Raw genomic sequence first — 27510 nt, 5'->3', positions numbered from 1 at the left:
AGCCACCTGCACTCATGTGTGGGGGCTGTAGCCAGGCCCTGCCTGTGTCCCTAGTGCTGCAGGGAGTGGGGTGACAAGGCTGACAGCCGTGGGTGGCACTAGCAGAGGGGGCTGGGGAGGCAGGGGATGCCCTGGTCACAGCAGGGATGGGGCAGGGACCCCCAGGGTGGTGAGAAGTGACCAAACCCTTCTGTCCCTCTCCATCACGGGGGTGACGAGGTATGTGCTCCCTGCTCTGCACTTCTTGCCCTCCTTTTAGGGGTCCTAAACCCCCATTTTTCTGGACCCTCTTGCACTGCAGCGGTGTCGGTGCACGGCCCCCAGGGCAGGGCAGGGCCGGGCAGCCCCTCCGCCGCACCCCGGGGTGCTGGGGCGGGGTCGGGGGGGGGGGGGCGGGCTGGGAAGGGGCTCGGGGGGATCGGGAAGAGGAGGGTGGGCTCTGCATCGCATCGCGCTGCACCAGCGGGGACCTCCTCGCCCGAAAAGGAGGGGGAGGAGGAGGAGGAGGAGGCAGGCGCCTCCCTCTGCCGCCCTCCCCTCTCTGGCACCCACCGGTGCCCGATGCGGCTCCGGCCGGGCGAGCGGCCACCGGAGCGCCCAGCGGGGCCCCCCCGGCTCGGCTCGGCACGGCACAGGCGGGGGGGGCTCGGAGCGGGGCCAGGGGCACGACCCCCCTCAACTTGCCGCTTTGCCCAAGGCTCCCGCACCCCCTCTTTCATTCCGTCTGCGGGCAGGAGGGGGTGCACCCCCTCTTTAATCCAAAGGGGGGGGCAGAGGAGGCGGGGACCCCCCTCCTTTCCACTCTCATGGCGGGGTCCCCCCGCTTCCAGCCCTGGCGGGGGGGCAGCGGCTGAGCCCCGGGGTCCCCCCCCCAAACTTTGCCTTCGGATGCGGGGACTCCGCCGCCGAGCTGCTCCTGCCAACGATTAATCGCATCTGCCTGGGATTAATTATTCACCCAGCTCTGGGTTGTGTTTTTTTTTTGTTACGTTCTTGTTGTTTTTTTTCCCCCGTTTATTTTTTTTCCTTGGGGGAGCGCTTTAATTCAGCTTTTTTCCCCTCCCCTTTAATTTTTTTCTTTTTTTTTTCCCTTTGGAAGAACAGCGCTTGGAATTCTTATTTTTATTCTTGTGCAGAGGGGCTGGCGACCCGCACCCTGCAGCATCATCCTCCATCAGCACATCGGTGCTGTTTTTTTTCCACGGGAGGGGGTTACACGTGCTCTTCTCCCCCCGCTGCCGACTCCCGAGGAGGAAGAGGAGGAGGAAGAGGAGGGGGACCCGCCCCCGCCGGCTGGGCGCTCCCCCGGCCGCCCTGCAGGCACTGGGGGGGGGTTGCGGCAGGTTTGGGGTGCGGGGTGGGGAGGGGTGGGGGACCGGAGATGGGGTGCTCTGCTCGCTGAGCTGGGGGGGCAAAGCCGAGCCCCCCTCCCAACCTGAACCGGTTCCCCCCCCCTCCCCAAATTCCGCCGTTGGCTGCTGCTCCCGGCTCGCACGTGGTTGGATTTAGGGGATTTCTGCGGTTTTTTTGGTGCTTGGTCTGGATTCTTTTTGTTTTTGTTATTTTTTTTTTTTATTTGCCACGGGGCCCCCCCGGTTTTCTTGCTGCCCCCCACCTTGCAATGGCCTCTCCGGAGAAGATGCTCCCCGGGCCGGCCGCGCTGCTCTGCTGCCTCTGCTCGCTGCTGCTCCCCGGTAAGTGCTGGCGCCGGGGGAGCTGGGGGGGCAATATATATGTTATATGTCTGTCTGCAACACGGGAGGGAGGTTTGCAGCATCTGCCCCCGCCAGGGGCAGCCCCTGCCCCTCTGTGCCCGGCTGGGACCCCCCCTCCCACAGCCACCCCCTCCCCTGGTTCTCTGTGCCCCCCCCCCCCCCCAAGCGAAACGGGTGAAGATTAGAGTTTATTCCTGGCTTAATAAAATGACAGCTTGTGCTTGCGAGCGCTTGCCGAGGGTTGTGTGCCGGGGCAGGGAGCGGGCTGGCAGGGGGACACATGGGGAGAGGGGGCTTCAACCCCCCCTCTCCCCAGCCCCCCCTGCCCCTTGTCTCCTTAATGCAGAGCTGCTTTAGCGGGAGGATCAGGGGCTTTATCCGCTATTATCCACTCGCTTATCCCCCGGACCCGCACCCAGACACTTTCTCAGTCTGCGCTGAGTTGCTGGGCAGGCTCTGCCGAGGTGGCATCGTTTTGGGATGGAGGGGACGGGGGATGCAGCCCCTGCCATCCCTTTCTTTCTTTCGATCCCCCCACCTGCCTGCACCCACTTGCCCTGAGTTGCATCCAAATCACTGCCGTGCCACGGCCGAGCTGCGGTGACATCCTGGCCTGCCCTGGTGACAGCCCTGGGGACACCAGCACCTGCTGCTGGGGGCTTTTATTGGCGAGCGAGGCCAAAGAGGGGTCATGTACCCCGAGGGACGTGGTTTCCATGAATGATTTCTATGGATGCTTTCCATTTAAAGCCAAGCCCCACAGATGCCCCAGCCGAAGCCGCTTTCCCTGGCAGCCAGCTTGGCCAAACAGAGAATGGGGGGCTGCTTGCAGTGCGAGGGGGTCACCCAGACCCCTCCTGCCAGCTTGGCTCTGGCCTCAGGCTCAGAGTGTCCTGGGGACTGTGCTGCCCAGCTCAAACGATCCCCCCAGGAGCTGGAGGGGATCCCTGGACCGTGCCTGGCTCCGTGTCGCACCGGCAGCCCATGGCCAAGGCACTTGTGGGGCTCAGGCAGGACTTTCTCGGCATCTGCAGCCCCTGAGGGTCTTTGAGGAGCTTGGGGAGCTGCTCACCCACAGTGGTGAAATAAGGAGAAGGGGGGGAATGTTGGGAACATTGCAGGGAGCTGGCAGGGGGTTTCCACCCTGGAAATTCTGACCCTGGCAGAGGAGTAGAGATCTCCAGGCTGTCAAGCCACAACTTTAGTAGCATCCTTTTGGGGGGGCAGATGCTGCCCCCCTGTACCCCGAGACTGACTGTTTCCTGGAGTGCTGCCCCGGTGGGATTTGCTGGCAGAGCTTCACTCCTCTTTGGGACCACCAGGTCAGGAGTCTGCAGGCAGGGGGCCGGCAGCCGGTGTGGAAGTGGGATCTCCTGCTCCCCAATTTGCCTGGATAAGATCCAACTGTCTGGGTCGGTGGTGCTGCCGGGGGCGGCTGTCGGCTGTGGGAAATATCCCTGTGCAAGCGATGATCCATCAGGAACGGCCTCTGGTGCAGGGGCTGGATGTGGCCCCTCGCTCCCCATCCCCTCCTGGGCATTTCTGATCCCCCAGTTGCCGCTGGGACACCACGAGCCCGGTGGGTCAGGCCTCGGGTTTAGGCCAGGGCAGAATCTGGCCCCTGGGCTGGGGGGGTCCCCCTGGCAGTGATGCCGGTGGGGAGTGGGCAAGGGTGGCCTGTGCCAGGGCTGGCCGTGCTGCCATGGGGGGATGCCTGTGCCGGTGGAGAGAGGAGCCTCTGCCAGGAGTTTTTAGGCTCTTTTCAGGATGCGCAGCTGCCCTCGCTGCCGCCGCTTTGGCCTTTCCTGGACAAATAAAGGTCTTGGAGGGAGCCGGAAAAAGAGGCTGAGTGAGAGCTCCTAATTCTCCGGCGTTTCTTACAAATCACTCGGGCTGGCAGCGGGGTCAGCCGGCGGTGAAGCAGCACCCTGCTCTGCTGCTTGGAGTATTTTATTCGCTTTTCCCTTGTTTTTTATTTAAGAGCAGCCCTTCGTGCCAGCCTCCCTCCTGCTGCGCTCCCTTGCCGGCCCCAGGAGCCGCTTGGCCGAGGCCCCAGATCAGCTGCTTCCAGAAAGGTTTTTTTTTTGGCATCTCCGGGATGGGATGGCCCCAGGGTGGCCCAAAGGGCTCACAGGAGGGATGGAGGGATGGACACACAGAGCCCTGGCCCGTGGGGCTGTGGGGGATGCTGGTGGTGTCTGCCCAGCACAGTTGTGCTGCGAAGCTGTTGGGACCTGTTGGGATGCGGCACAGGGGGATTTACCCCTCGGTTTGTGCAAGGACTTGTGCTGTCCATGGGGCTGAGCCTGGGCTCCTGCATCTTCTCTCTGCTCCCTGCTGAGCCTTGTCTCTGCAGTGTGCCTCAATTTCCCCTCTCCCAAAGCAGTGCTTGCCTGGAGGCAAAGGTCCAGGGGTGCAGCGGTCCAGGTTTCTGGGGTCATTCAGCATCTGTCCCAGCAGGCAGGACAGGCTTGGGGCCCTGCACTGGATCCCACAGCCCCAGCACCTCCATCCCACTGCTGATGGGGATGGGGCTGTGCCACTATTCCTGTATATCCCATGGCTTGCTCCCACCACAGGCAAGTCCCAGGCATGGGGCTGGTGGTGAAGGATGATGCTGGAGATGGTCCATAGGTCCACCCCTGCTGGGGTCTCCAGCCAGTGCAACCCAACCCTGGCAGGGGGTTACTCACCAACCCCCATCCTCCTTTTCTCTGAGCATCTCCCAGCTCAGGGGCTTTCAGACCAGCAGGTGGAGATGTGCCATAACTCGCTGTGGAACCGGGAACATGCACCCGACGTTTGCTCATTTAACACCCGAACCAGGAACGTACACTGGGAATGTACACCAGGATCATACACATGGTGTTGGCTCACTTGACAGCTCCCACCCTGGCCATGCTGATGAGGTCAGAGCAGCTGAGCACCCCTGGCTCCATCCAGGAGCAGAGAAGGGGCAATAGGATCTTTCCCCACTCTGGTAGGCAGGTGAGAGGAGAGGATCCGGCCTCTGAGCTGGGTTAAACCTGGCACAAGTTTTACCTTTGTTGCTGCAGAAAAGAGGGACATGCAAGGACACCCCTTTTGGCTTTTGGCTCCATAGTGTCCTTGCATGACCCCAGGGCCCAGTCCATCTTCCCCCAACCCCAATACCTTAAATCTCAGCAGGATGTCCTGGGACAAAGCGGTGTGAACTGAAACACCTCACTGGGAAATTGTCTTTTCTTCTACCCTTTTTGTCTTCTTCGTGTTGTTGAGGAAAGGGAGAAGGATGAAGGATGCCAATTGATAGCGTGATGGAAATCCTCTGAGCAATGATTTTGGTGAGCAGCAGTGGCAGGACTTGGTTCTGGGAGTTTCAAGGTGCCTCGATACCCTCATCCAGACCTGTCCTTTTGTGTGTGCATGTGGCTGTGTGTGCACCCTGGGGGAAACTGAGGCAGGGTATGGGGTGGCAACAACCCCCTGACTGGGGATTGCTCAGCAGTTTTTGGAAACCTGGCTATTTTGAGGGTTACTATTTAAATCACTCCACCATGACTGGCTGCTGAGGTTCCTCTTCCTGCTTCTCTGCCTCCTATAAAAGAGGAAGAAAGCAAAAACCAACACGGCCGGGGATCCCTGCAGAGCATCCCCAACCTTCCAGCAGCACATCCCAGCTCCATCCCGTGCTGTGGGGGCAGTCAGCAGGATGTGGCATCATCCTGGGCAGATGATGGGTGAGGGAAGGGATGCTTAGACAGCATAACCCGATTTTTTTTGGCTGCTGCAATTGCCTGGCCAGCATGGCCCGTGCTGGGCGTGCGGAGGAGTTGCTGAGCTGCCGGGGTGTTCCCCTCCCGCGTGGCGCCTGTCGCTGCCGCCGTACGAGCATCCCATCCATCTGGAAAAGGTCACTCTTGCTGATCTAATCAGAACCTTTTATTATTAAATACATGGCTCTGCTAATGAGCAGCCCCCCGGGTGGGAAGGGAGGTGGCTGCTCCTGGGGTGGGACACGCTGTGATGGGGCTGGGGATTTTGTCCATGTGGCAGAAAGAGAAATGGTTCAGTGGTGAAGTGAGGGAGGTCCTGGTGCCCCTTGCTGAGGGGGAAGGAGGTTGGAGCTCACTTTCCTTGCAAACTGGGAGACACAGGGTCCTCCAGCCACGTTTGATGGTGGTCCAGCGATCCCCACCCTGGGGAAGCACCAGCTGAGCTGGTGGATTCATGGGCTGTCACTTCTCCTACAAATGTCCCAGGTTTGGGATGCAGAGGTTGTTCCTCAGGATGTGGCTCTCCTGGGGACCACTCCCTTCATTTTCCCTAAGCTGTTGCCTGACCTGTTGCCACTCCCACATCACTGGGGCCCACATCCCTCACCCTGGCTGGGTGCTGAGCCCCTCACTGCTGCTCTGGCCTCCTGGGGGGACATTGTCAGCAAGGCAATTCACAGTCCCCGATGAAGCCACTGTCTCCTGCTGGCGAGCATTTTCCCATTGCTCAGATAATATTTACCATCCCTGCTTTCTCACCAGCTCTGGAAGAAGCCCAGGCAGGTGCTGCTGGGGTGGCCGTGCCCCCGCTCGCTGTGCTGTCACCTCCCGGCCCCTGCAGGAGTTACCGGGGCAGGTTTGCCCTGATGAAGTGGGCTGAGCTCTTCCCCAGGACTGGCAAAACTTGAGAATGAATTAATTTTGAATTTATTTTTCTTTGAGGGAAAGCTTTTGGTGTTTTCCCTCTGGAAGATAAATAAGATTGAAAATGCAGTACCGGCCGCTGCCAGCTCGGCGCGGCTGCTGGATGCGCTCGGGTACCAGCGGGGAGGAAGGGGATGTGTTCCAGCCGTGCGTGGTTGATGCTGGGTGGCAAAGTCATGAGCTAGTACCTGTTCCCAGCCCTGCTTTTGGGACTGCTGGGGGTGTGGGGCTGCTGCTGGCCCCCAGCCCTGGTTGCTGAGGGCTGAGGCTGGGTTTATCTGCGGCTCCTCGTGTTCCTCGGGTGCCTCTGGAGTTGAATCCGGCTCCGATTGCAGCCTGACACACGTCACTGGGGGAAATAAATTAATCAGTGTCTAATCAGTCTGAAACGTGTTGCTTGGCACAGCCTGGGCTGGCAGTAGGGGGGGAGCACAGCCTGGGGGGCATATTCAGTGTTCAGGTTTGGAGGGTGCTGGGAGGATGTTCCTGTTCCTGGCCATTGTGGGAAGGGGTGGAGAGGGAACAGGGATGATCTGAGCAAGACACATGGGAGTGTCACTGCACTGCCTCTGCCCCAACACTGATGCTGTGGGCTCCTCCCTCGGGGACTGCTGTCCCTGTCCCTGCTTCCCCAGGCCACCCTTCAGGGCACTCCCCTGCCAGTCCTACCACTTTTGCCTCCCCAGGGGGGTTATTTGGAGAAACCATTTGTGCCCACCTGCTGCTGGTGGGCTGCTCCCAGCTCCCAGCATGGGGGGAGCCTGGCATGGGAGTCACCCAGCCCAGGACCCACCGCAACACGTACTGGGGGCTCAGGGGCTGCCCACTTTATCCCAGAGTAGCTCCCCTCCCGCTGCCTTTCGGAGCCCCTGGGCAATCCTGTGGATATTCATAGTCAGCCACTTCCCTGTCCTTTCCCCCCCACCACTTTTAATTAATTTCTTCATTTTTCTTCCTCCTCTGTAAAGGCCTTCTCCTCCCCGTCCCCCAGCCTGTCCCTTGCTGTGATTTGTGGAAATTGCTCTAAAGTAGCTGCCGCGTAAAAGCCTTGCTGGCTCTGGGAATTTATGGCAGGCTGTGCCTCTGCACAGCACATCCCATTTAGGCCATATTTATTTATTCCTTTAGGTCCCTTGTTTTTTTTTTTTTTTCTATTTATTCCCTCTTATTAATTTCCTGGGGGAAGCTCATACCTTGGCACTGCAGCCTGTCGTGGTGCTGGGACAGGTGGTCCCGAAATGCAGGCTGTGTGCTGGCCTTGGACTGAGTCCCACCAGTGTTACGGTGTTTTACTGCTCCTGGTGATGAAGAAGCCAGGCTGGACCTTTGGGAGGAGGACCTAAAAGAAAGGAGAAGCTGGCAGTGCCCACCAGGCATGAGCACAACCCTGTATTAGACACTAGAGAATCCACTCTTGAGCCAGCGCTGCTGCTCACAGGAAGACTTGAGGCACATATCCTGGCCAGCACCCACTCAATTCCTACCCCAGGCTGATTCTGGGAAGCCTGGACCAGTTTAACTGCCCTGTCCTCAGTACCATGGGGATTCCCAGCCCTGTCACCCCATCACTGCTGTATCCATGGGCAGAGCCGAGGGCCTGGAGCATCCCTGCATCCCGCCCTTCCCGTGGCCACAGCTGGGGTATCTCACTGCCACGCGCCTGGGGAAGGCAATTTCATGTTTGTAACAATTATTCACTTAATTGAGTTCCAATTAGCTGGGACTGGAGATGGAGGCTCTCGGTGCATCGGAGGGAAGGGAGAGCTTGTTGTCTTTTATGCCGCCAAAAACAATTTTCAGGGCTCAGGCTGCAGGTAACATTTCAAAGGTTTCCACGAGGGGCCTGCCTATATTGTCTAATTTTGGCTTGTACTTTATTACTGGCTTTTTTTTTTCCCTGGGAGTGGAGTGGAGCGGGGCTTGTTTTGAGGCTGACTGAGTTTTGAGTGGAAGTGGAGGCATGGAGGCTTCTGTTTCCACTTTTTGTTGCTTTCTGGGGTGTTTGGAGGTGCTGACCCCACTTGGTGGGAGTGTAGTGCGTCAGGGATTGGTGCTGTGGGGTGAGGAGGGAAAGGGATGGGTACAATGCCTGTTCCCAGGACAGATGGGGAGACGTCATGTGAGCCTGACCCTTCCCTGGGAGATTGGGCTGCCTCTAGCTGGAGCATCCAGGTGCAGGACATCCCTAGGAGCTCCAGATGTGGCACATCCCTGGTGTTTGGGGCTGCTGCCCACGTTTCCCCTTTGTGCTTGGCCCTGATGAATGTGGTGGCAAAACCTGAACCACCAGGTTTTGGGGCTGTGAAGCCTCCGCTGGGATCCGCAGGATGCTCAGGGAAGCGGGGTGGCTTTATCCTGGCTTGAAACAAAACAGCAGTTGGGAGTTCCATGCCAGTGGCCCAGTGGGGAATATCCAGGCTGGACTTCCTCCTCGGGGGCTGAGGGGTTTTGCTGCCTGCCATCCCTCCCCATGTATTTAGGGAGGGTTTTATCCCCATGTCAACTCAAGTCACTGCTTTATGGACAGCTCTGCTTTATGGACAACTCTCTGGCTTGCTCCAAGGTGGGAGCACCATGGAAGCCCAGCAATGGCCTGGCAGGAGCCAGGAGAGCTTGGACTGGTGTCTCACATCGCTGGTATTTTGGCATCTCCCTCAGAGCTGTGTCCAGTCCATTGATTCACTGAGCCCCCAGTGCCGCCTCTTATGACCAGGAGAGGTTTTAACCCTCCTGGCGTGACCTCAGACCTTCCCTCCCTCTTCTCCAGTGGTTTTCCTGTATGGTTTTCCCCTCGTAAGTGGGGATATACTACCGGGAGCCCCCGCTGTGTCCCACAGGATAAGCCAGGATAAAGCCCCCCCGGAGCGTGGCTAAAGCGATCCCTATGGCAGACAGCTGGGGCTGGGGCTAAGCTGGGGCTCAGCACTGGCTATCAGTTCTAGATGAGGGGAAGAGGAGGAGGGTCTTCAGCCTTGGGATAACAGGTGGGAGCAGGGATGGATGTGATGAGGCTGCAGCGGGGGAAGGATGGAGGGGCCGAACTCCTGCCGTGCCCTGTTTTCCAGGGATTCAGGGCTTTTGGTGCTGCTTTCTGCAGCAGCGAGACCCCTCAGCCTGGGGAGGGTGGTCTGGATTTTCAGGCAGGGCTGGAGGGTGCTGCCACTGTCCCCACGTGCCCTCCCTTGGCCCATCTGGCCGTGTGTCTGCAGCTGGTGCAGGGCACATCTGGCCGGGCAGATGTGGGGGCTCAACAAGGGGGTCACCAGCAGTTGTGTGTTTACATCTCCCTCTCTCCCCCCTCTCCCTGCCGTGGGTTGCAGGTCAACCCAGCTTCCCACGGGCTGCTGTGGGGTGGGAGGGATGGGACACGCGGGAGGCTCGTCCCATCCCGCTGTGGGGCTGGGGTGGCTCCTCAGCCTGGGAGGTCTGGGAAGCCCCCAGGCCAGTCAGAGTCTGGCCAGGCACAGAGATCTGCCTTTTGGCTTGCAGTGCTGAGCTGCAGGGGTGGAAGGACCATATGGTCCCCTCTGTGCCGGCCTAATAAACCCGGAATGCAGGTCAGGTGCTGCAAATCCCGTTAACCACAGCAGTGGGGCTGCAGAGCAGGGCTTAACCCTTCTGTCCCCCCAAACCCAGCCAGAGGGGGGACATGAGAGCCACCTTCCCTCCTGGGGGTGGCTTGAAACCAAGGCAGGGTCCAGGGACGGTGGTGTGGGGACTGGAGTCTCCTGAGCTGTCTTACTTGTCTGTCCATCCTTCCTGTTTCCTTCCTTCCATCCATCTTTCTTCCATTTTTGAGCTTCCTTCCTTCCTTCCTTCCTTCCTTCCTTCCTTCCTTCCTTCCCTTCCCTTCCTTCCTTTCCTCCCTTCTCCTGAGCCACTGTGCTCTCCATCCATCCTTCTATCCGTGCATTCTTCCATCCGTCACCTCTTCTCCTTCATCCTAGAGCTATTCTCTTGCTGTCCAGCTATTTCTGATCCACCTTCAATCCATCCATGCACCCTCCGTTCTCTCTGCTGGTTTATGTATCCTTATCCACCCTTTTTTCCTTGCTATCTGGCCAGCAGCTGCATCCATACCTCCATGCATCTCGTGACTCCTTTCTCCTTCCCTCACCACCCTGGTGCGGAGGCTTGGGCTGGGCTGGGCTTTGATTCCCCCATCCTGGCACCCACCCCAGGCTGGGTTAGACTCTCTCCTGGCAGGATGAGTTTATGGCCAGGGAATGGAGGCGCTGGTCCTGTCCCCCTCCCAGCAACATATTATAGCATCATTTAAATGCATTTTGTCTGTGGAAGGAAATCGCTTCTCTGGGTGCCGGCAATTTGCCGGCGCTGAACTAATCATGGCCATCCCATTAATCTCCATCCCAGCTTGTCCCCATCCCTTCCCCCATCGGGCATGGCCAGGGTGCTGGGCTTGGTGACAGGGCCACCCTGGGTGTCCCCATCCCAGCAGGGTTTGGCACCGGGGTGCCTTGTCTGAGTCGAGCAGGGTGCCCAGCACGTTTGAGAGGGCAGCACACAACCCTTGTTGGCCATCAGAGAATCCCCGTGGCAAGGAGGAAGAAGCTGCTTTCTGGGGGTCTCTGCCACAAATTGCAGCCAAACTCAGCTGCTTTAGCTCTCCCAGTGTGGTGGGTGGCAGTGGCTGCCCCTCGCCGCAGTGCTTGGTGCTCACCGGGGGGGCACAGAGGTTCTCGTGTCCCACACTCGAGGGGCAGGTGGTGACCGTGGGCATTTTGCACCACCCCAAGGGTAGGTTTTCCTTGGGGCTGTTCTGGGCGTTGAGTTGGTTGGGTTTTGTGGGGGTTTTCTTTGTGAAATGACCTGATCCTTCCACAAACCCCAATGGTTTTTAAGGGGTAGAGACTGATGCTGTTTCAGTGAGTGAATGAACAAAGCCCCTGCTGTCTGTGCCTCCATCGGTCCTGCCGGTACCTCACCCAAGCTGTCCTGCTCGTGTTGCTCCAGCTGGTGGATCCTTTTCCACAAATAATCTCATACTTTGGAAATAATCCCTTTTCCTAGTTGTTGGGGATGGCAGGGAGGATGCAAACCTTCATGTTTTGCAGCAGAAAACAACCTCGGTGAGCCAGAGGAGCAGAAACCCCCTCGCTGCTGGTTACTGCTGATCAGAGGGGCACCCATGGGTGTTTTCCCAGGCTCAGCACCTCTCCTGCAGCTCCTGGCTCTCTAGGAGATGGGAAAACAGATAAGGCAAGTGGGATGGGGTGACAGAGGCTGGAGCTGTGCCCATGGTGGTGCCGACACGGTGGTGCCGGCAGCGTGTCCCCCAGCATTCGCCCAGCCCAGGGGAATTCTCCACCTGGCTCTTGGACAACTTTCATCCCAGGAGATGTAGCTGTGGATGCTGCCTGTCCCATATCAAGTGCTAATCCTTTTATGAGCCCTCTAAGCTGCTTAACCCCCCTGTGCCCCGCAGCAGAGAGTGCCCTGGGTGGGTTGGGGGTTCCTGCGTCCCCGTCAGCCCTGGGGAGCTTGTCTGAGGCCACTCTCCCAGCTGGAAAAAGCCTCAGGGTCCTGGCATGCTCCAAAGCCCCTGTCAGGAAGGGGGCTGAGTCATTCCTGGGAGCTGAGCCGTCACATCCGCACCTTTCCCCGCCGTTTGACACGGGTAATTTGGGCTCCGCCGCTCGGGAGCCGCTTGGGAGCGGTTGCAATCAGCGTTGGGAACGGGGCTGCGGGGGGCTGGCGGAGAGCCGAGGGGAGTGGGGGGGCACCCAGGCCTCCTGGGAATTTCTGGCAGCCGACGGAGAATGCAAAGACCTTGAGATGTCTTCCAGGCTCCCGCAGCTGCCAGCGCAGCGCGTGCCGTCGGCCGGCTCCGCACCAGCCGCCTTTCGCAGGATCTGCTTTAGCAGGAGCATCTCCGTGGGTTTTCTCCCCGCTTGCTGGCCGTGGCAGTGGGATCACTGGCTCCCTCTGAGGGGCTTGGGCAGCTCGGACCCTCAGGAGTGCACGACTGGCAGGGACTGCCTGCTCTGCCAGTAGTGGAGTTACTCTCTTTTTTAAGGCAAAACGATCAAAAGGAAGGACAGCAGGGATTTCCTACGGGCCGTCACACCTGGGCACTGCTGAGGTTTGCACAAGGTGGCACCAATATCATCTGCATCACTTTCCCATCAGGCCATATCAAATGTCTGGAAAAATGTGGTCTGGGCCAGCTTTGTTGCATGGGGACAGCACTGTGTGGGTGGCAGCCCTGGGTAGTGATGGGCGACAGGCTGGCTGTGACACCCTTACAGGCAGCCTGTGGGGACAGAGTGGATCTGGGGTCTGATTTAGCCACCTTCCTCGTGTGACCTGGGTGCTGAAAGAAGGAGGAAAGCCTGGATGGTAGACACATGGTGGGATCTGCCAGCCAAAAATTAGCCTGGACTTAACTGTTGGTAACGAGCTTCTGGAGAAACTCTTCATCCTTTTCTTGGTGGGTTTGGAAACAGGAATGAAGCCAGTTATGAACTGTTTCTGTAAGTGGGTCTGTGCTGTTTCAGCCAGTGCCTTGGCATGAGTGCCAGGGTGGGTGACTAGTGTTTGGCTCCCAGGGACAGTACAAGGCTGGATGTGGCTTCAACACACCCTGGCCCAGCCTTGGGCAGCCCCTGACCATCCCTCCTTGCTGGACACCTCATCCCATGCCAAGGGTGGGTTTGGTGAGGCTGGTGCCAACCATCAGGAGGCACAACCATGCTTGAGGTCCTGGGGAGGTTTCTTGCATTTTTGGTTTGCAGGACAGAAACCCAGCCAGGCTCTTGCTGCCCTTGTGAGGGCTGAAGCTCCAGCTCCTTCTTGCTGCAGGGCTGGACCACTCCTGCCTGGATCTGTTTTCCCTGCTCAGGAGCTGTTCTGGAGGGGGGGTGCCCCACACTAACCTGCACTCTCCATCCCCTTTGCAGCCCACGCCAAGGGGCCAGCGCCCAGCCCTGAGCCCGCTGAGCCCCCCGGTGCCATCCTGCTGCCTGTGAGCTACCGCCTGTCCAACACCCGCTTGGCCTTCTTCCTCAAGGAGGTGGGAGCCAGCCCGGTGGGCAACGGCAGCGCCCCCCTGCAGCGCTCCGAGCCCTTCGTCGTCTTCCAGACCAAGGAGCTGCCTGTCCTCAACGTCACCCTGGGGCCCTTCAGCACGGGGCTGGTGCTGCCCAAGGAGCACCTGCAGCCCTCCAGCACCCTGGAGGTCCCCGACCGCCTCACCGTCAACTGGAAGGTGCGCGCCTTCATCATCCAGCCCCGGCTGGTGGCCAGCCAGCCCGTGGTCCAAGTGCTCTTCTACGTGGCCGGCCGGGACTGGGACGACTTCGACGTCACGGACCGGCTGCCCTGCGTGCGGCTCCACGCCTTCCGCGACGCCCGGGAGATCAAGAGCTCGTGCCGGCTGCGGGGCAGCCTGGCCATGTGCCTGGTGCAGGCGGAGCTGCCCCACGCCTGGTTCGGCCCCTCGGCCGTGCCGCTGGGCAGGAGGAAGAGCCCCGAGAGCCTGGAGGTGCCGGGCGAGAGCCAGCAGGCCGAGCTGTACTACACCCTGCACGCCCCCGACGGGGCCGGCCAGTGCCTTGGGGACACGGTCCCGCGCCGCGGCGCCGGGGGGGCCAGGACTGAGGGTCCCACGCAGCACCCGCTGCTGCGCATCGGCAGCGTCAGCCTCCTGCAGCCCCCGCCGGGGCAGCCCATGCAGGAGCACCGGCTGGACGGCAACGTCTTCATCCGCCTGCCCGACAAGCCCCTCAAGCCAGGAGAGGTGCTGAGCATCCTCCTCTACCTGATGTCCAACTCCACGGTGGAGCATTTCACGCTCAGGTGAAGCCCTGGAGCTGTCCCCACTCCGGGAGCAGCCAACTTTCCAAGGAGTGGTTGTTCCATCTAGGCAGAAGGGAGAGGGTGGGGAGGGCATAGGCGCTTATGGGACCTGCTGGGTGCTGCACCAGGTCTGGCAGGACTTTGGGGAGGTGAGAGAGGCCAGGGGATCAGCCAGCATGTGGTTTTGCAGTTTTGGGGCTTTTGCAGAGGGAGCTTCTTGGAGAGAATGGCTGCCCATGCAGGGTTTCCATCTCTGCACTGGCACCATGGACTGCTGCCTTTGCTCTCCCAGTGTTCCCAGTTGCACTGGGATTCTGCCAGCAGATGTGGGTTTATTCACAGCCACTTTGGGGACAAAGTATGGTAGGGCCATGGGCCTGCTGTGGAGTGAGAGGAGGCTTCCTGTGTCCCCTCATCCTGCCCCAGAACCAGGTGGGAGCAGAAGGGGCAGTGGGTGCTCAGCACCCCAGTGTGGGGCAGTGTGCAGGGGAACCCTCTCTTGCTGCATGTCCCTACAGATGGGGGTACAAGCCGTGGCCACGTCTCTTCAAAGGACATTTACAAGTGTCCTTGTGACCTCTGGACCAGCAGCAAGCCCATGGCACAGGGATGCAGTGCTCCAGGCTCTTCTGTCATTTGCCCTGGGGATGCCCAGTCCCACAGGGGCAGCCCTGGGGGACCAAATTCCTGCTGGAGGTGTGATGGGAGGAACAAAATACTCTGAAAAATAGAAGCTGGGGTGGGCTCAGCCCTACGAGGTTGCTGCCAGCCCGGATGATGTTTCTGACAACCAGGAGGGATTGGGGCAAAAAATCCCCCTGTGCCTATAACGAGGTGTCCAGGGGGATCCAGGGGTGTGCGGGGTGAGGGTCCAGCCCTGACTGTTGCTCTCTGCAGGGTGAAGGCCAAGAAAGGTGTCAACCTGCTCAGCACCAAGTCGAGGAGTGGGCAGTGGCTGGTGAGCTCGGAGCTGCTGACGGGTGGCAAACACTCCACTGCCACTGTCGACGTGTCCAGGGTGGATGGGGCCAGGCCCAGGTAAGGGATTCACCTCTGGGGGTGCTGGGGAAATCGCTGGGATTTGGCCTGGAGTGGTTCTCCCTTTGCCCCCCACCTGGGTGTCTGGGTGGCTGCAGTGCCACATGGGTGCTGGCAGGGGAAACTGAGGCATGGCCTGGAATGTGAGACTGGGGGGCGCTGAGGGAGGATGAGCAGTTTTGGGATCAAACCCTCAGCCCAGCTGAGGTCGGGGCAGGTCCTGCAGCAACATGGGAAGTGGCTTAATGTTGTGTGTGATTTCTAAGCTTGGCTGGCACTGTGCAGCTGGGTGAAGGGTGGGAAAAGGTGGATTTTGTGGCCCAAGGTGGGAAGGTTTGTGGGCAGGTTTGTACCCAAGGACTGTGTGAGGTGGCATGTTCAGGTGGCATCTGGCCCCTGGGGCTCAGTCATCGGTACAGATTGGCAGCTGCATCCCTGGCTCTGAGCTTGGATTGCCTGGCTGTGTCAGATGCTGGCGGGCAGGTGGGGTGGGTTTTAGGGCTGAATTGTGAAGCCATGGGGGATCCCCCAGTTTGGGGTAGAAATATTTAAATTTTTTAATGACTTCTAATGCCATGAGAGGCAGCAGCTGTTTGCTGACTATCCTGGTGTCTCTTCTGGGAAGGAAGAGGAGCAGTCCCCAGGAAAGGTCCCATCTGAACCCTCAGGTGATGGATGAGTGTTGGAATGGGAGCACAAACCAAATCAGCACCTGAGATAGGGCAGTTCTGCCCTGCTCAATATGAGCCCATTCCTGGGGCTCTGGGAAAGGCTCAGGTCAGTTGAGAAGAACCCAGGGGATATAAATGGGAATGATCTGAAGGAGATAGGACCCACAAAGCCAAGCTGAAAACCCAGAGGCTGCTCAGCCTGGAGAAGGGGAGACATGGGGCTGGCAGGACACAGCAGGCAAGGGCAGGGGACAGGCATGGGGTCAAAAACACCAGCAGAAAAGATTCTGAAGTGCTGGAAACCAATCATTCCCAGGCTGTGATATCTCCATCACTGTGTCTTTGGGAAAAGGGACATGAGTGTCTCCAGGAGCCAGGTTAAAGCAAGTTGATGAGTACATCCCCTCTGGGGCAGGAACATATCCTTGTCTCCCCATAGCTCTGCCCCCCACCCCAACACTGAGCAAAGCCGGGGACAGGCTCTTGCAGAAGGATCCTCAGCTCTGAGTGCTCCAAATGTGACCTCAAAAGCTCTCTGCAGCAAAGGGCTTATCCAGAGGGTGGATTTTCCTTTGCCCCACAGCATCCGAGCCCGTGGCCCCGTGGCTGATATTGGAGTGTCCCCAGAGCCACGAGTGCCCCGTCCTCTGCACACCCACCCCAGCATTCCTGCACAGCACATGGATACCAGAGCTGCCGGCAGCGGGATCCTCTCCCCCTTCCCCCTCTCCTACTGCCACCGCTGCTTCCAATCAGCCTGCAAAGGTTAGAGACGGAGGAGGAATTTAAAGTGATTACAATCACCTTTTAGACAAACAACTCCATCAAATATTAACGGAATGGAGAGTATGAATGACTCAAAGCCGTGTTGCCCTCCGGGCTGTGCAAACAGAGGCGTTTGTTTCGCCGGGGCTCTGGGGGCTTTTGGCAGCGCTGGCAGTGCAGGGAGGGGGTGAGAGCCCTGAGCTTTGGGGTGATAATGGGCAGTTTGGGATGTTTTGCACCCCAGCAGCTCCATCCTGAATTATCCCCCCAGTCTGGGTAGCCTGGCTCCTGTCTTTGCCGTGGCTGAGAGCAGGTGATGCTTGGTGAAGGCAGAAGATGAGAGCTGGCCCTGTCAGGGTTCCCGGGACGCCTCTGGGCACCCCATGGTGAGGAGTTCCAGCACTGGACCGCCTCTGGCATGAAGCTGCAGCTCTGCTTTGCCTCTGAATCGGCTCTTCCTGGCTGTGTTTAACACTTCTGCCTTGGAAGAGAGAGTGAGCAGCCAAATCTCCTTCTTCAGACCAGGAGGCCTTTGGCTATTCCCCCTGTGCCCCTCTACCTGCCTCGGGGGCAAAGCCAGGACCTCACCACCCCCTGTGTGGCAGCTCCACTGCAGAGCCCATCATTGCTGCTGTGGAATCAGGGATCAGGGCTTGCCATGGCCTGGAGCAGCTCCAGCTTCTTGCTCTCCTCTTTCTCTGCTCCCTTTCACTCATTAGATATTGATCAGAGCGAAACCCGACTGTATCCTGCATCCCTGGATCGATGGGATCTTCTCAGTGGCTGCTGCACTGCGAGATGAGAGTGGAGCCAGTCCTGGCTTCCCCTTCCACAGTGATTTCACTTTTCCTCCCCTCTCCCCCCACCCAGCTCTGGGGAGCTTTTGCCAGTGCTGTGGTTTGTGGGGGCTCCAGGGTGTCCCCCGGGGATGCTCTATTTTTGAGGAACAATGCAGAAGTTTGACTTTGGGAGGGGAGCATTGAATCCCAAGTCCTCCCAGTGGATTTGCAGGTTGGAGGAAGAGATGGGAGGGCAGGACCACCTCTGTGGAGGTTTGCTTGTAGGATTGGGGTGTAAGAGTGATTTATGCTGTGGCCATCAGACTGTCCAAGCCATGATGCAGAGGGACAGCAGAGTATCCCATTAGACTGGCACCACGTGCAGGGTTTGGTGATGCTCCTCTTCTATCCTATCCTGCCTCAGGGGTGCCCCAGAGTTCAATCCCTGTCCATTAGCTCCATGTCCTTCTGTCCTCAGCAGTGGCATTAATTTGTGTGTGTTTGATGAGCTGATGGTCTCAGGCCTGTTGTTCCCTGCTGGTCCCATCTACCTCCCCCATCCCCATGGCTGTGCTCACAGGCTGGGGGACAGCCCTGCCCTGAGTCCCAGCACTGTCCCATCTGCTGTGTGGTTGAACCTCTTTCTCCCATGCCTCAGTTTCCCCATGTGATCCACTTGGAAGGGGCTGTAAAGTCCACAGCTTGGATTGAGCCTTCTGTAGGGACTTATTTGCCGTCCCTGAGCACGCTGGGTGTGGGACACTTGGGGTGTGACCTGGGGGAAATGAGTGTGCAGGCAGGAGCAGCCCAGGGCAGTAAATCCAGCCACACTGCTGGGAAAACGGAGCCAGGGAGACGAGGACAGCACCTGCAGCCGCCCACTGTCCCCTGGAACTGTAGCCACACGCTGACCCTGTGATAAAATATCACCCAGCAGCCCCTGGGGAGCTGACGAGGCTTTTCAACTGCTGGGAAGAGGCAGTGGAAAACATTTCTCTCTCCCCCTGGGAAGAGTCTCATGGGAATCTGCAGGCTCCCATCAGAGCAGCCCCTGGCAGAGGTGGGTGTCAGGGCTGCTGGGTTTGGTGGCACCCAGAATACAGTCCCCCTTGATAGGCATGAGGACAGACGAGGAGACGTGCTGGGGATGCTGGGGACTGCCCAGCACTGATTCTGGGGTGTCTGTGGGCCCTGGGACACCCAGCTCACTGTGTCCCCTCCTGTCCCCCTGCCCAGGGATGGGGATGACTCCTCTGAGATCATGCAGCTGGATTTCGAGATGGAGAACTTCACCAGCCAGTCGGTGACGCGCCGCATCATGTGGCACATCGACTACCGCGGCCGCAACCCCCCGCCCGACCTGGAGAAGGTGGTGACAGAGCTGACGGTCATCCAGAGGGACATCAGGGCCATCGTGCCCCTGGCCATGGTGAGCAGGTCCCTGCCCTCTGCTTAGTTATCTGCTTTGAGGGTTTGGGTGCCCCTGAGGGATCTCTGACCCGCCCATCTGCCCTACAGCACCTGCACATCTGTACATCCTACACATCCATACATCCTACATATCCATACATCCTGCACATCCATACATCCTACATATCCATACATCCTGCACATCCATACATCTACATATCCATACATCCTACATATCCATACATCCTACATATCTATACATCCTACACATCCATACATCCCACCCACCCCCACAGGGCTGGAGCAGGACAGGGACCATCCAGGATCTGATCCCAGGGGGGACAGGCTGCCCTCTAACGTGATGGTCCCCTTTATGTCCCACCCCCAGGACACAGAAATCATCAACACAGCCATCCTGACGGGGCGGACGGTGGCCATTCCCGTGAAGGTCATTGCCATCGAGCTGAGCGGCGTCGTTGTGGATGTCTCAGCTATGGTCGAGTGCAAGTCCAACAATGAAGACATCATTAAGGTGGGTGTGGGCAGGGGGCTCTTGTGACCCTCACAGGGGGCTGAGCTTCTTCCAGGGGTGCTGACCCCAAAGGCGGCGTGGGCTGGAGCTCGATGAGCGGGGGGAGCTGATGTGCCACACGAGCCCGGCCATCCCGAGCATCATCCCCTCAGTGGATTCAGTCCGTGCGTGCTTCTCCCTGGGATCTGTCGGGAGAAGGACAAGACACTTTGTCACTGTCCCTGGAGAAGCTGTGGGATGCTGCAGTGCTGCTCAGGCTGGCACCAGGCAGCAGCAATAATTATGGGTTATCACAGCACTGAGCGCCGATAAGGGGAAATATTGTCACCTCACAGTGTAAGCTGCATGTTCCCATCAGTGGCTGCTCTTGGGTCTCTGGATGACATTTATCTCCTGTTTGGATCGGCTGCTGGGCTGGGGGCTGTCCCCAGTGAGATGTTGGGGTTGAGCTGGGCAGTTGGGGACGATAGAGGGAAAAGGGGACTGAGGGAGAGGAGCCAGATGGACTGCAGGGGAGAGGTGCTGGTGAGGCCAGTGCAGAAGACTCGCTGTGCACAGCAGTGAGTGCCCCCGCACCAGCCCCCGCCACCGAGGCAGCAGTTGGTCCTCAAATCCTCCAATTTTTCCCTCACCAGACCCATCCATCCATATACATTTTTCTGTCCCTGAATGTATCCATCTACCCACCTGTCCATGTCATTCTACCACCACTTCCATCCATCCACCCCCACACATCATTACCTTCTCCCAAACACCTCCCACCCCTCTCCCTGCATGCACCCAGCACTTCCTCCCTTTCCATGTCCCCACCATGTTGGGCAGAGACACAGAGCCATGCTGGGGGGCTGGGCTCTTCTGTGTCCCCCAGACCATAACCCCTTCTCCCCTTCTTTGCCAGCAGCCACCAGCAGCTCTCCCAGCTGAGCCAGGGATGACGGGCAGAGTCCTGTCCCCACCAGGACTTGCTGTCCCCAGCTGTCCGTGGGTGTGGGTGGGTGACAAGCAGTGTCACAAACTGTTTACCCAAGTTCTTGACTAAAACTCCAGTCTGTGGGATTTACAGCACTGGGTCTAATTTATGGAGACCAGTCCTCCACAGCGTGATAAAACACTGGAGCAATAATACACTTCAGGATGGACTCCAAGACACTTAAACTGTTTAATGTGCTGCCTTTCTACTCATAAATCTATTTACACACTGTCCCCAGACCTGGGGGGAGCAGACACATGCACAGGAGCCAGGATGAATAATGCAGGGAGCAGCCCTCCGGCCCCAGCTCACCTCCCGCTCGGAGCCCCGCGCGATTTCTTCCTGAATTATTTTGTGTTTGTGTTGGAGCTTCATTTCCGAGGGAGCTCTCAGTTACCTGCTGAGATTGGGGCGTATGATTATGGTGTCAGGGCTATAAACCTGTTACATAAATCAAAGCTTACAGAGTGGGATGTGCTGTCTGTTACTGTAAATAATTTAACATGAGGGAGGGCTGGAGAGCTGCTTCTCCCCACGCTGACTGTGGCTCGGTGGTGGTTGCTCTCGTTTGAGGGGATCTGTCCTGGGAATCTGGTGTGGATGTGGCTGTGGAGGTTCCAGGGACTGTGAAGGATGGTGGGAGAGCACAGGTGGGAGTTGTCATCCTCATCCCCTTCTCTGGTGACATGGGGTGACAAAGGTGCCCATGCTCAGCCCAGGCAGGAGAACATCATCACTCAAGGTAGTGTAGAGATAACCCTCCTTGCCTGCCTGTGTGGTGACCTTGGGGGCTGAGTGACATGCAGGGAGTGGAAGGGTCACCTCTGTTGCCAGCAACACTTAATGGGAGATGCTCAACCTCCCCTGTGTATGAACCTTCTTAGGAGCCCACCATCCACCTCCCCCAGAGGACTCACCAGGATCAAGTCAGCCCAGTGGGACTGAGCCTCAGGAACCCTGGTCATCCACAGCCACCGCCAGGACCCTTGGATGACGTGGGGTGCCACCAGCTGTGGTGGCTCTTCCCACTCCCAAGAGTCGTGGAGAACATGTGTCCCCTTGATCCCAGCTTGAGGCTGTGCCAGGGGGGAGCTCCTGGCCACAGAAGCAGAGCCAGTGGTGCCTTGGCCAGGAGCCCAGGCAGACCTCAGCCTCTCCCTTCCCGCTGCAAATCCGGGAAGTTTCTCCGAACAAGCGTGGGCTTCATTTAAAAGCTAATCTGCAGTCACTCCATCATCAGGACAGGCCTGATGTGCAGGGATTTTTTTGTTGTCGTAGTTTCAACCCCCTCAGTTGCAAAGCAAGTGGTCCCCAGGAGAAGATGCCGGGGGGTTTATTAGCCAGGGTAGTGCAAGCAGCAGCCCAGTGTGTTTATTGTGATAAATGGCACAATATCCAGAGCATCCTTTGCTGGAGGATTCACCCAGGAGCTCATCTTTATTCAGACGCCGCCTCACCAGAGATGAGATTGTCTTTTCAGACTTGCTGAGCTGGTATCTCTGATAGGAAGACAAGAAACAAACCCTCCTACATTGCACTTCCCCCCTGTGCCCAGAGAGCAGAGATGTCCTGAAGAACTTAGGTGCAGAGTTCTGCCTCCTCCACCGGCCTCAGGGAACCACGGGCACCTTGTGGTGGGCTCATGGGCTGTTGTAGAAGTCAGGCCCTGCTGTGGGCTCAGAAATGCAAAGTTCCTGCATCTGGTTGACCACAGGTGCTCAGAGAATAGGTGGCGAGAGAGACAGGCATGCTTTCACCTCTGCTGTCAGCTACCATGCAGCGTGGCCTCAACCCCTTATCAGCCATCAGAGAATCCATGTGAGAGAGCAGCTTGTTGGAAACCAGCCCTTCTGTGCTGTGGAGATGCTCAGTGCATTCAAGAGCGACCGCGCTGCCGGCTGAGCAAATGAGTCCTGGTTTTCCCTGGCATCAGACAACTCAGATGCAATCCCTGATGGTGCAGGGAGGGGACAGGGTGTTGAGGTCAGGCCATAGGGCCACTGCAGATGGGAGGTTGGAGTCCCCTTCTCATGGTTGTCTTCTGGCCCCGTTACTGGGAAGGAGCTGTTGACTGGTGACCTAAACTGAAACACCAGGTGATGCTGCTGTGGTGTCCTCTGAGCTCCTTAATTGGCTCAGTCGGTCGGTAATGACTGACCCCCTGCAGGATGTATTTGCTTTATAGTGAATTTAACTAATGGCATTTGCATAAAGGGGAATTAAAAGAGAAAGAGTGAGCAGAGGAACATGAGGATTCATATGGACTGCAGGAAACTCGCTCTGGGGTGAGCAGGAGGGACAGGGACAAGGCGCCTGTGGGGACGGGCATGTGGCTGGTCTGTGCTCGCTGCCTGTGCCCTCTGGTGGAGGAGATTTTGGGGCAGATGTCCAGGATGAGGAATTTGGCCTCCACACTGAATTGTACCTTTTTCCACACCCAAGCTAGAGGAACCCCATGGGTGCTTCACAGAGGTTGCAAAGAGAAACTGAGGCACCAAGAGGAGAGCTGGCAGTGGGTGAGGGCTGGCAGGAGGCCTGGGTCAGGGGACACTTTGCATTATGGACACGGTGTGTGGGGGTCTGTGCCTCTGAGCAGGGATCTCGGGGAGGAGAGAGCATCCCTGCTCCTGGGGCTGCCATTAACTGGATACATGCCAGTGAAATTCTGCTCCTCCCGCACTTCCCATCCTCTGGGCAGCCTCCTGCCAGGATCTCTGCTGTGCCTGTGGGACCCCTGCAACCCTCCCACCCTCCCTTCTCCCCCAGGTTTCCAGCAGCTGTGACTATGTCTTTGTCAGCGGGAAGGAGTCGCGGGGCTCCATGAGCGCCCGGGTCACCTTCACCTACGAGCACCTCTCGGCCCCGCTGGAGATGACGGTGTGGGTGCCCAAACTGCCGCTGCACATCGAGCTCTCCGACGCCCGGCTGAGCCAAGTGAAGGGCTGGAGGGTGCCCATCCTGCCGGACAGGAGGTGGGTGCTGTGGAGCCACCGTGTTGTGGGGCCTGTCCAGGCTGGGGAAGGCAAGGTGGAGGTGGTGGTAGTGGGGTAATTGCTTTGTTCAGTTACTTAATGAGGAGGTTTTGAAGATGATGGGGCCGGAGTCATCTCAGGGGTCCTCGGTGGAAAGGTGAGAGCTCATGGAAGTTTGTGTGTTTGTATGGAAGGAAGAAAATTCCACAGTGAGGTTGGTCAGAGGCTGGAGCTGGTGGGGAGCATCCCTCATTGGCAATGGTCAAAGCTTCCCTGGATGAAACTGGGAACAGCCAAGCTCCAAAGTTAACCCTTCTTTGAGCTCTAGAGACCTCGTCCTCTCAGCTGGTTAGGGGGCAGAGATGGTGGTGACCCCGTTACCACATGTTGCTAAAGCCCTTGAGTACCTTGTGGACAACGGGCATCTTTTGGCCAGGAGCCACCACTGTTTTGGTGACATTGCATTTTTTCTTGCTCGGCCAGCCCTGCCCATTCCTGGGGCTGGGGCTGAAGAACTGTGGCCGTGTGGAGCTTGGCAGCACTGCCCACTCACTGCCCCGTCCCACAGGTCGGTGCGGGACAGCGAGCACGAGGAGGACGAGGAGGAGCGGAAGCAGAGCCGGGGCTGTGCCCTGCAGTACCAGCATTCCACGCTGCAGGTCTTCACCCAGTTCCACACCACGGCGGCCGAGGGCACGGAGCAGGTGGTCACCATGCTGGGGCCCGACTGGCTGGTGGAGGTCACCGACCTGGTCAGCGACTTCATGCGCGTGGACGACCCGCGGGTGGCCCACCTGGTGGACAGTGTCACGCTGGCCGGGAGGGAGCCGGGCACCACGCTCTTCAAGGTACCCCCGGCCGCCTGCCCCCGCCTCTGCCAGCTTGGCTGGGGGTGGCAGGAGGTGGTGACAGACACCCTCGTCCCCTGCAGGTCGTGTCCCCGCTCGTGGAGGCGGTGCTGGGTGAGACACTGGTGACGGTGGCGGAGGAGAAGGTCAGCATCACTGACCTGAAGGCCCAGGTGGTCTCCAGCCTCTCGCTGTCCCTCCACCCCAGCCCTGGCAACAGCCACACCATCATTGCCCGGACGTCGGTGCAGCAGACCCTCAGCTTCTTCAAGCAGGTGAGGCAAGGGGGGTGCATTTGGGCTTGGGAGGGCTGGTGGGGAACCTGGGGTGGGGTGAGGGCTCCATCTGCAACCCCCTTCTCCCAAATCCTGTCCACACTCAGCTTAGGCCCCCACAGCACCCACTGTCCTCCTGACACACTGGTGACCCCAAAGCACCCCATAAAACTTCACACAGACCTGTGATCCAACCCTGCCCAGCCTGGGGATGGGACACAACCGTGGGGACAAAGGGGGAGGGATGAAATCCTATACAATTCCTAGCACAGCTCTAGTAGCCACATCTGGCACCTCTGGGGCTGGGATTTGGGGTGGTCTTGGGCATGCATGGGGAGCATGGAGGGAAGAACAGGCTAAAGAGAAAAAACAAGGTTTGGGAGGAACAGGATGGATAATGGAAGGGAAAAGGGTGAGTTGGACAGAGAGAAGGATGCAAAAGAGGAGAGATGGGTGGAGGGATGGACAAACGGGTGCAGGCGGGACTGGCATCCTGCTGGGCAACCCGTGCCTGTGTTGGTCCCGCAGGAAGCGCTCCTGAGCCTGTGGATTTCCTACAGCGACGGCACCACGGCCCCGCTCTCCCTCTACGACCCCAAGGACTACAACCTGGTGGTGAGCAGCCTGGACGAGAAGGTGGTCTCGGTGACCCAGGACCGGGCGTTCCCCTTGGTGGTGGCGGAGGGCGAGGGCGCAGGGGAGCTGCTCCGGGCAGAGCTGGTCATCTGTGAGAGCTGCCAGAAGACCAAGCGCAAGAGCGTCCTCTCCACCGCCTTGGCCACCGTGCGGGTCCACTTTGGGTCCGAGGAGGACCCGACCTATGACTATGACCACGTGCCCAGCAAGCCGGGGCTGGGGGAGACGGGGGCCAGCACCACCCTGCGGGCAGAGGTGGAGAGGAAAGCGGACCCGAGCGAGGACAGCAGGATGTCCAGCGCGTCTCACCCCACCGAGGACTTCCCCACCATCCCCACTGGCTTCGTCCAGGTGACCCGGGGGCTGACGGACCTGGAAATAGGCATGTACGCCCTCCTGGGCGTCTTCTGCCTGGCCATCTTGGTCTTCCTCATCAACTGCATTGTCTTTGTGCTGAAATACCGGCACAAACGCATCCCGCCCGAAGGCCAGACCAACATGGACCATTCCCACCACTGGGTCTTCCTGGGCAACGGGCAGCCCTTGCGGGCTCACAATGACCTCTCCCCGCAGCCTGAGAGCCCGGGGAACCCCCTGGAAAACGTCCAGACCTGCTGCCATGGGGACCACCACAGCAGTGGGAGCTCGCAGACCAGTGTGCAGAGCCAGGTCCACGGCCGGGGGGACGGTTCCTCAGGGGGCTCCACACGGGACCAGAGCGAGGACCCCCTCAACTCACCCACCTCCAAACGGAAGCGGGTGAAGTTCACCACCTTTGCCACAATGCCCTCCGACGAGCTGGCCTACAACTCCATCCCCATCGCCGATGAGGAGGACTTGGAGTGGGTCTGCCAGGACATGGGGCTGCAAGACCCTGAAGAGCTTCACAACTACATCCGCAGGATCAAAGAGATCGCTTAACGCAGGGGCAGAGGGGACGGGGCGGGAGGGAGGGGGCTGCCACGCTGTGCCACGCCATGCCACGCCGTGCCATGCCACGCCACGCTACGCCACACCACGCCACGCCAGCTGCTTCCCTGGGGCTGGAGACCCAAAATTTGGCTCTCTTGCGCGTTCCCTCTTCCGCACATCTCACGTCCCCACCCCGTCGGAAGGCGCCCCCGGGGGCCTTTTGCTTTTTTTGCCCTTTACCGACTGGTTTTCCCAGGGGAGGCAGCAGCACACACGTGGCCCCCCCCAGCCTGCTGGCCTGTGGTGAGGGGCAGGGAGGGGGGCGAGCAGAGGGCAGAGATGGATGGGGTCAAACCCTCGGTGCGTGCGCGTGTCCCGTGGCGAACGGGCAGGATGGTGCTGCGGGTCCTGCTGCGCAGGGGGTGGAAGAGGGGAGATGTCCCGCTCCCCCCAGGAGTGCAGCAGAGGGGCGGCGGGTGGGGGCTTCCTGGAGGCCACCCCCCGCCTTTGCTGCACTCAGTTGCACAATTTTGGAGGTGAGTGCCGGTTCAGGGATTTGCCAGCCCGTGGTCGTTGGGGTGTTTGGGGGATCCCCTCCCGCGCAGAGCCCGCTGGTGCACGCTGTGGGTGATGCTGGGTGAGTGAGGCAAGAGGGGAGGGCGGCTGCTGGGGGGCTGTTGCCCAGTGGCCATGGATCTGGGGCCCCTTTGTCCCCATCGTCTGCTGTGTCCCAGCCCCAAATTCCAGGCTTGTCCCACTCCCCTGCTGGCTGGGAAGGGCTGTGGTCCCCGGGCAGGGGCACTTTGGGGGTGGCCAACAAGTTTGCTGCCTGTGAGCCTGCCTGCCCTGCCTGCCTCTCTGTTCCCTGTGCTGGGGCCAGTGCTGGACCCCCCAGCCCAACAGCCCTGCTGGGACCTCCAGGGCGAGCCTTCCCCCCTCAGTGCTGGAATGTGGCTCCACTACTGGAAGTTGCCGCGGGGGCTTCCCACTGCTCCAGGAGGTCCAGGCACCCACAACCCGACCTGGCCTGAGTCTCCCAGTGCCAGCCCAGTTCCCACAGTGCCAGCCCAGCAGGGATGCCCGGAGCCAGGCTCAGCCTCTGTGGTGCCTTCTGACTGCCATAACCCAACGCCTCCCGGTCACCCCGCGCTGGCAGCAGCTCCCAAACCCTCTGGCTCACCCGAGAGGCCCCCCCAGCCCAGGGCCACCCCTTCTCCCGGCTCAGAGCATCCTCAGCCAGGTCACCCCTGCAGGGACACCCAGGGACCAGGGCTGTGGGGCTGGGGGTCTCAGGCTGTGTACATGTCCCATGGGCACCCACCTGTGGGGACAGGGACCCCCCCAGCATCCCCCGGGGGAGGGGGAGGCTGCAGCGGATTATTTCTGGATTGGAAGTTACCCACCACTGTGTCTCTTTTTTTTTTTTTTTCCTTTTTTTTTTTTCTTAAATAAAAGACCAGAAAAGAAAAAAACGAAACAAAAAGCCTAAA

At 59.1% G+C, this 27510-nt stretch overlaps 1 protein-coding gene across 1 annotated transcript; it reads left to right on the top strand.

Moving 5' to 3' along the window:
• Positions 1–540: 540 nt before the first annotated feature.
• Positions 541–27510, top strand: TMEM132E (transmembrane protein 132E). Its single transcript, XM_064677850.1, has 9 exons — positions 541–1694; positions 13315–14212; positions 15110–15250; positions 18702–18894; positions 19264–19407; positions 23144–23349; positions 23918–24197; positions 24281–24472; positions 25001–27510. The coding sequence occupies exons 1-9, from the start codon at positions 1622–1624 to the stop codon at positions 26027–26029; spliced, it is 3156 nt and encodes a 1051-aa protein (XP_064533920.1). The 5' UTR covers positions 541–1621; the 3' UTR covers positions 26030–27510.

This window comes from Pseudopipra pipra, chromosome 21 (assembly GCF_036250125.1).
Source record: "Pseudopipra pipra isolate bDixPip1 chromosome 21, bDixPip1.hap1, whole genome shotgun sequence".
Classification (NCBI taxonomy): Eukaryota; Metazoa; Chordata; class Aves; order Passeriformes; family Pipridae; genus Pseudopipra; species Pseudopipra pipra.
Note: the sequence above shows the minus strand (reverse complement) of the source record. Positions and strands in the feature narration are given on the sequence as shown.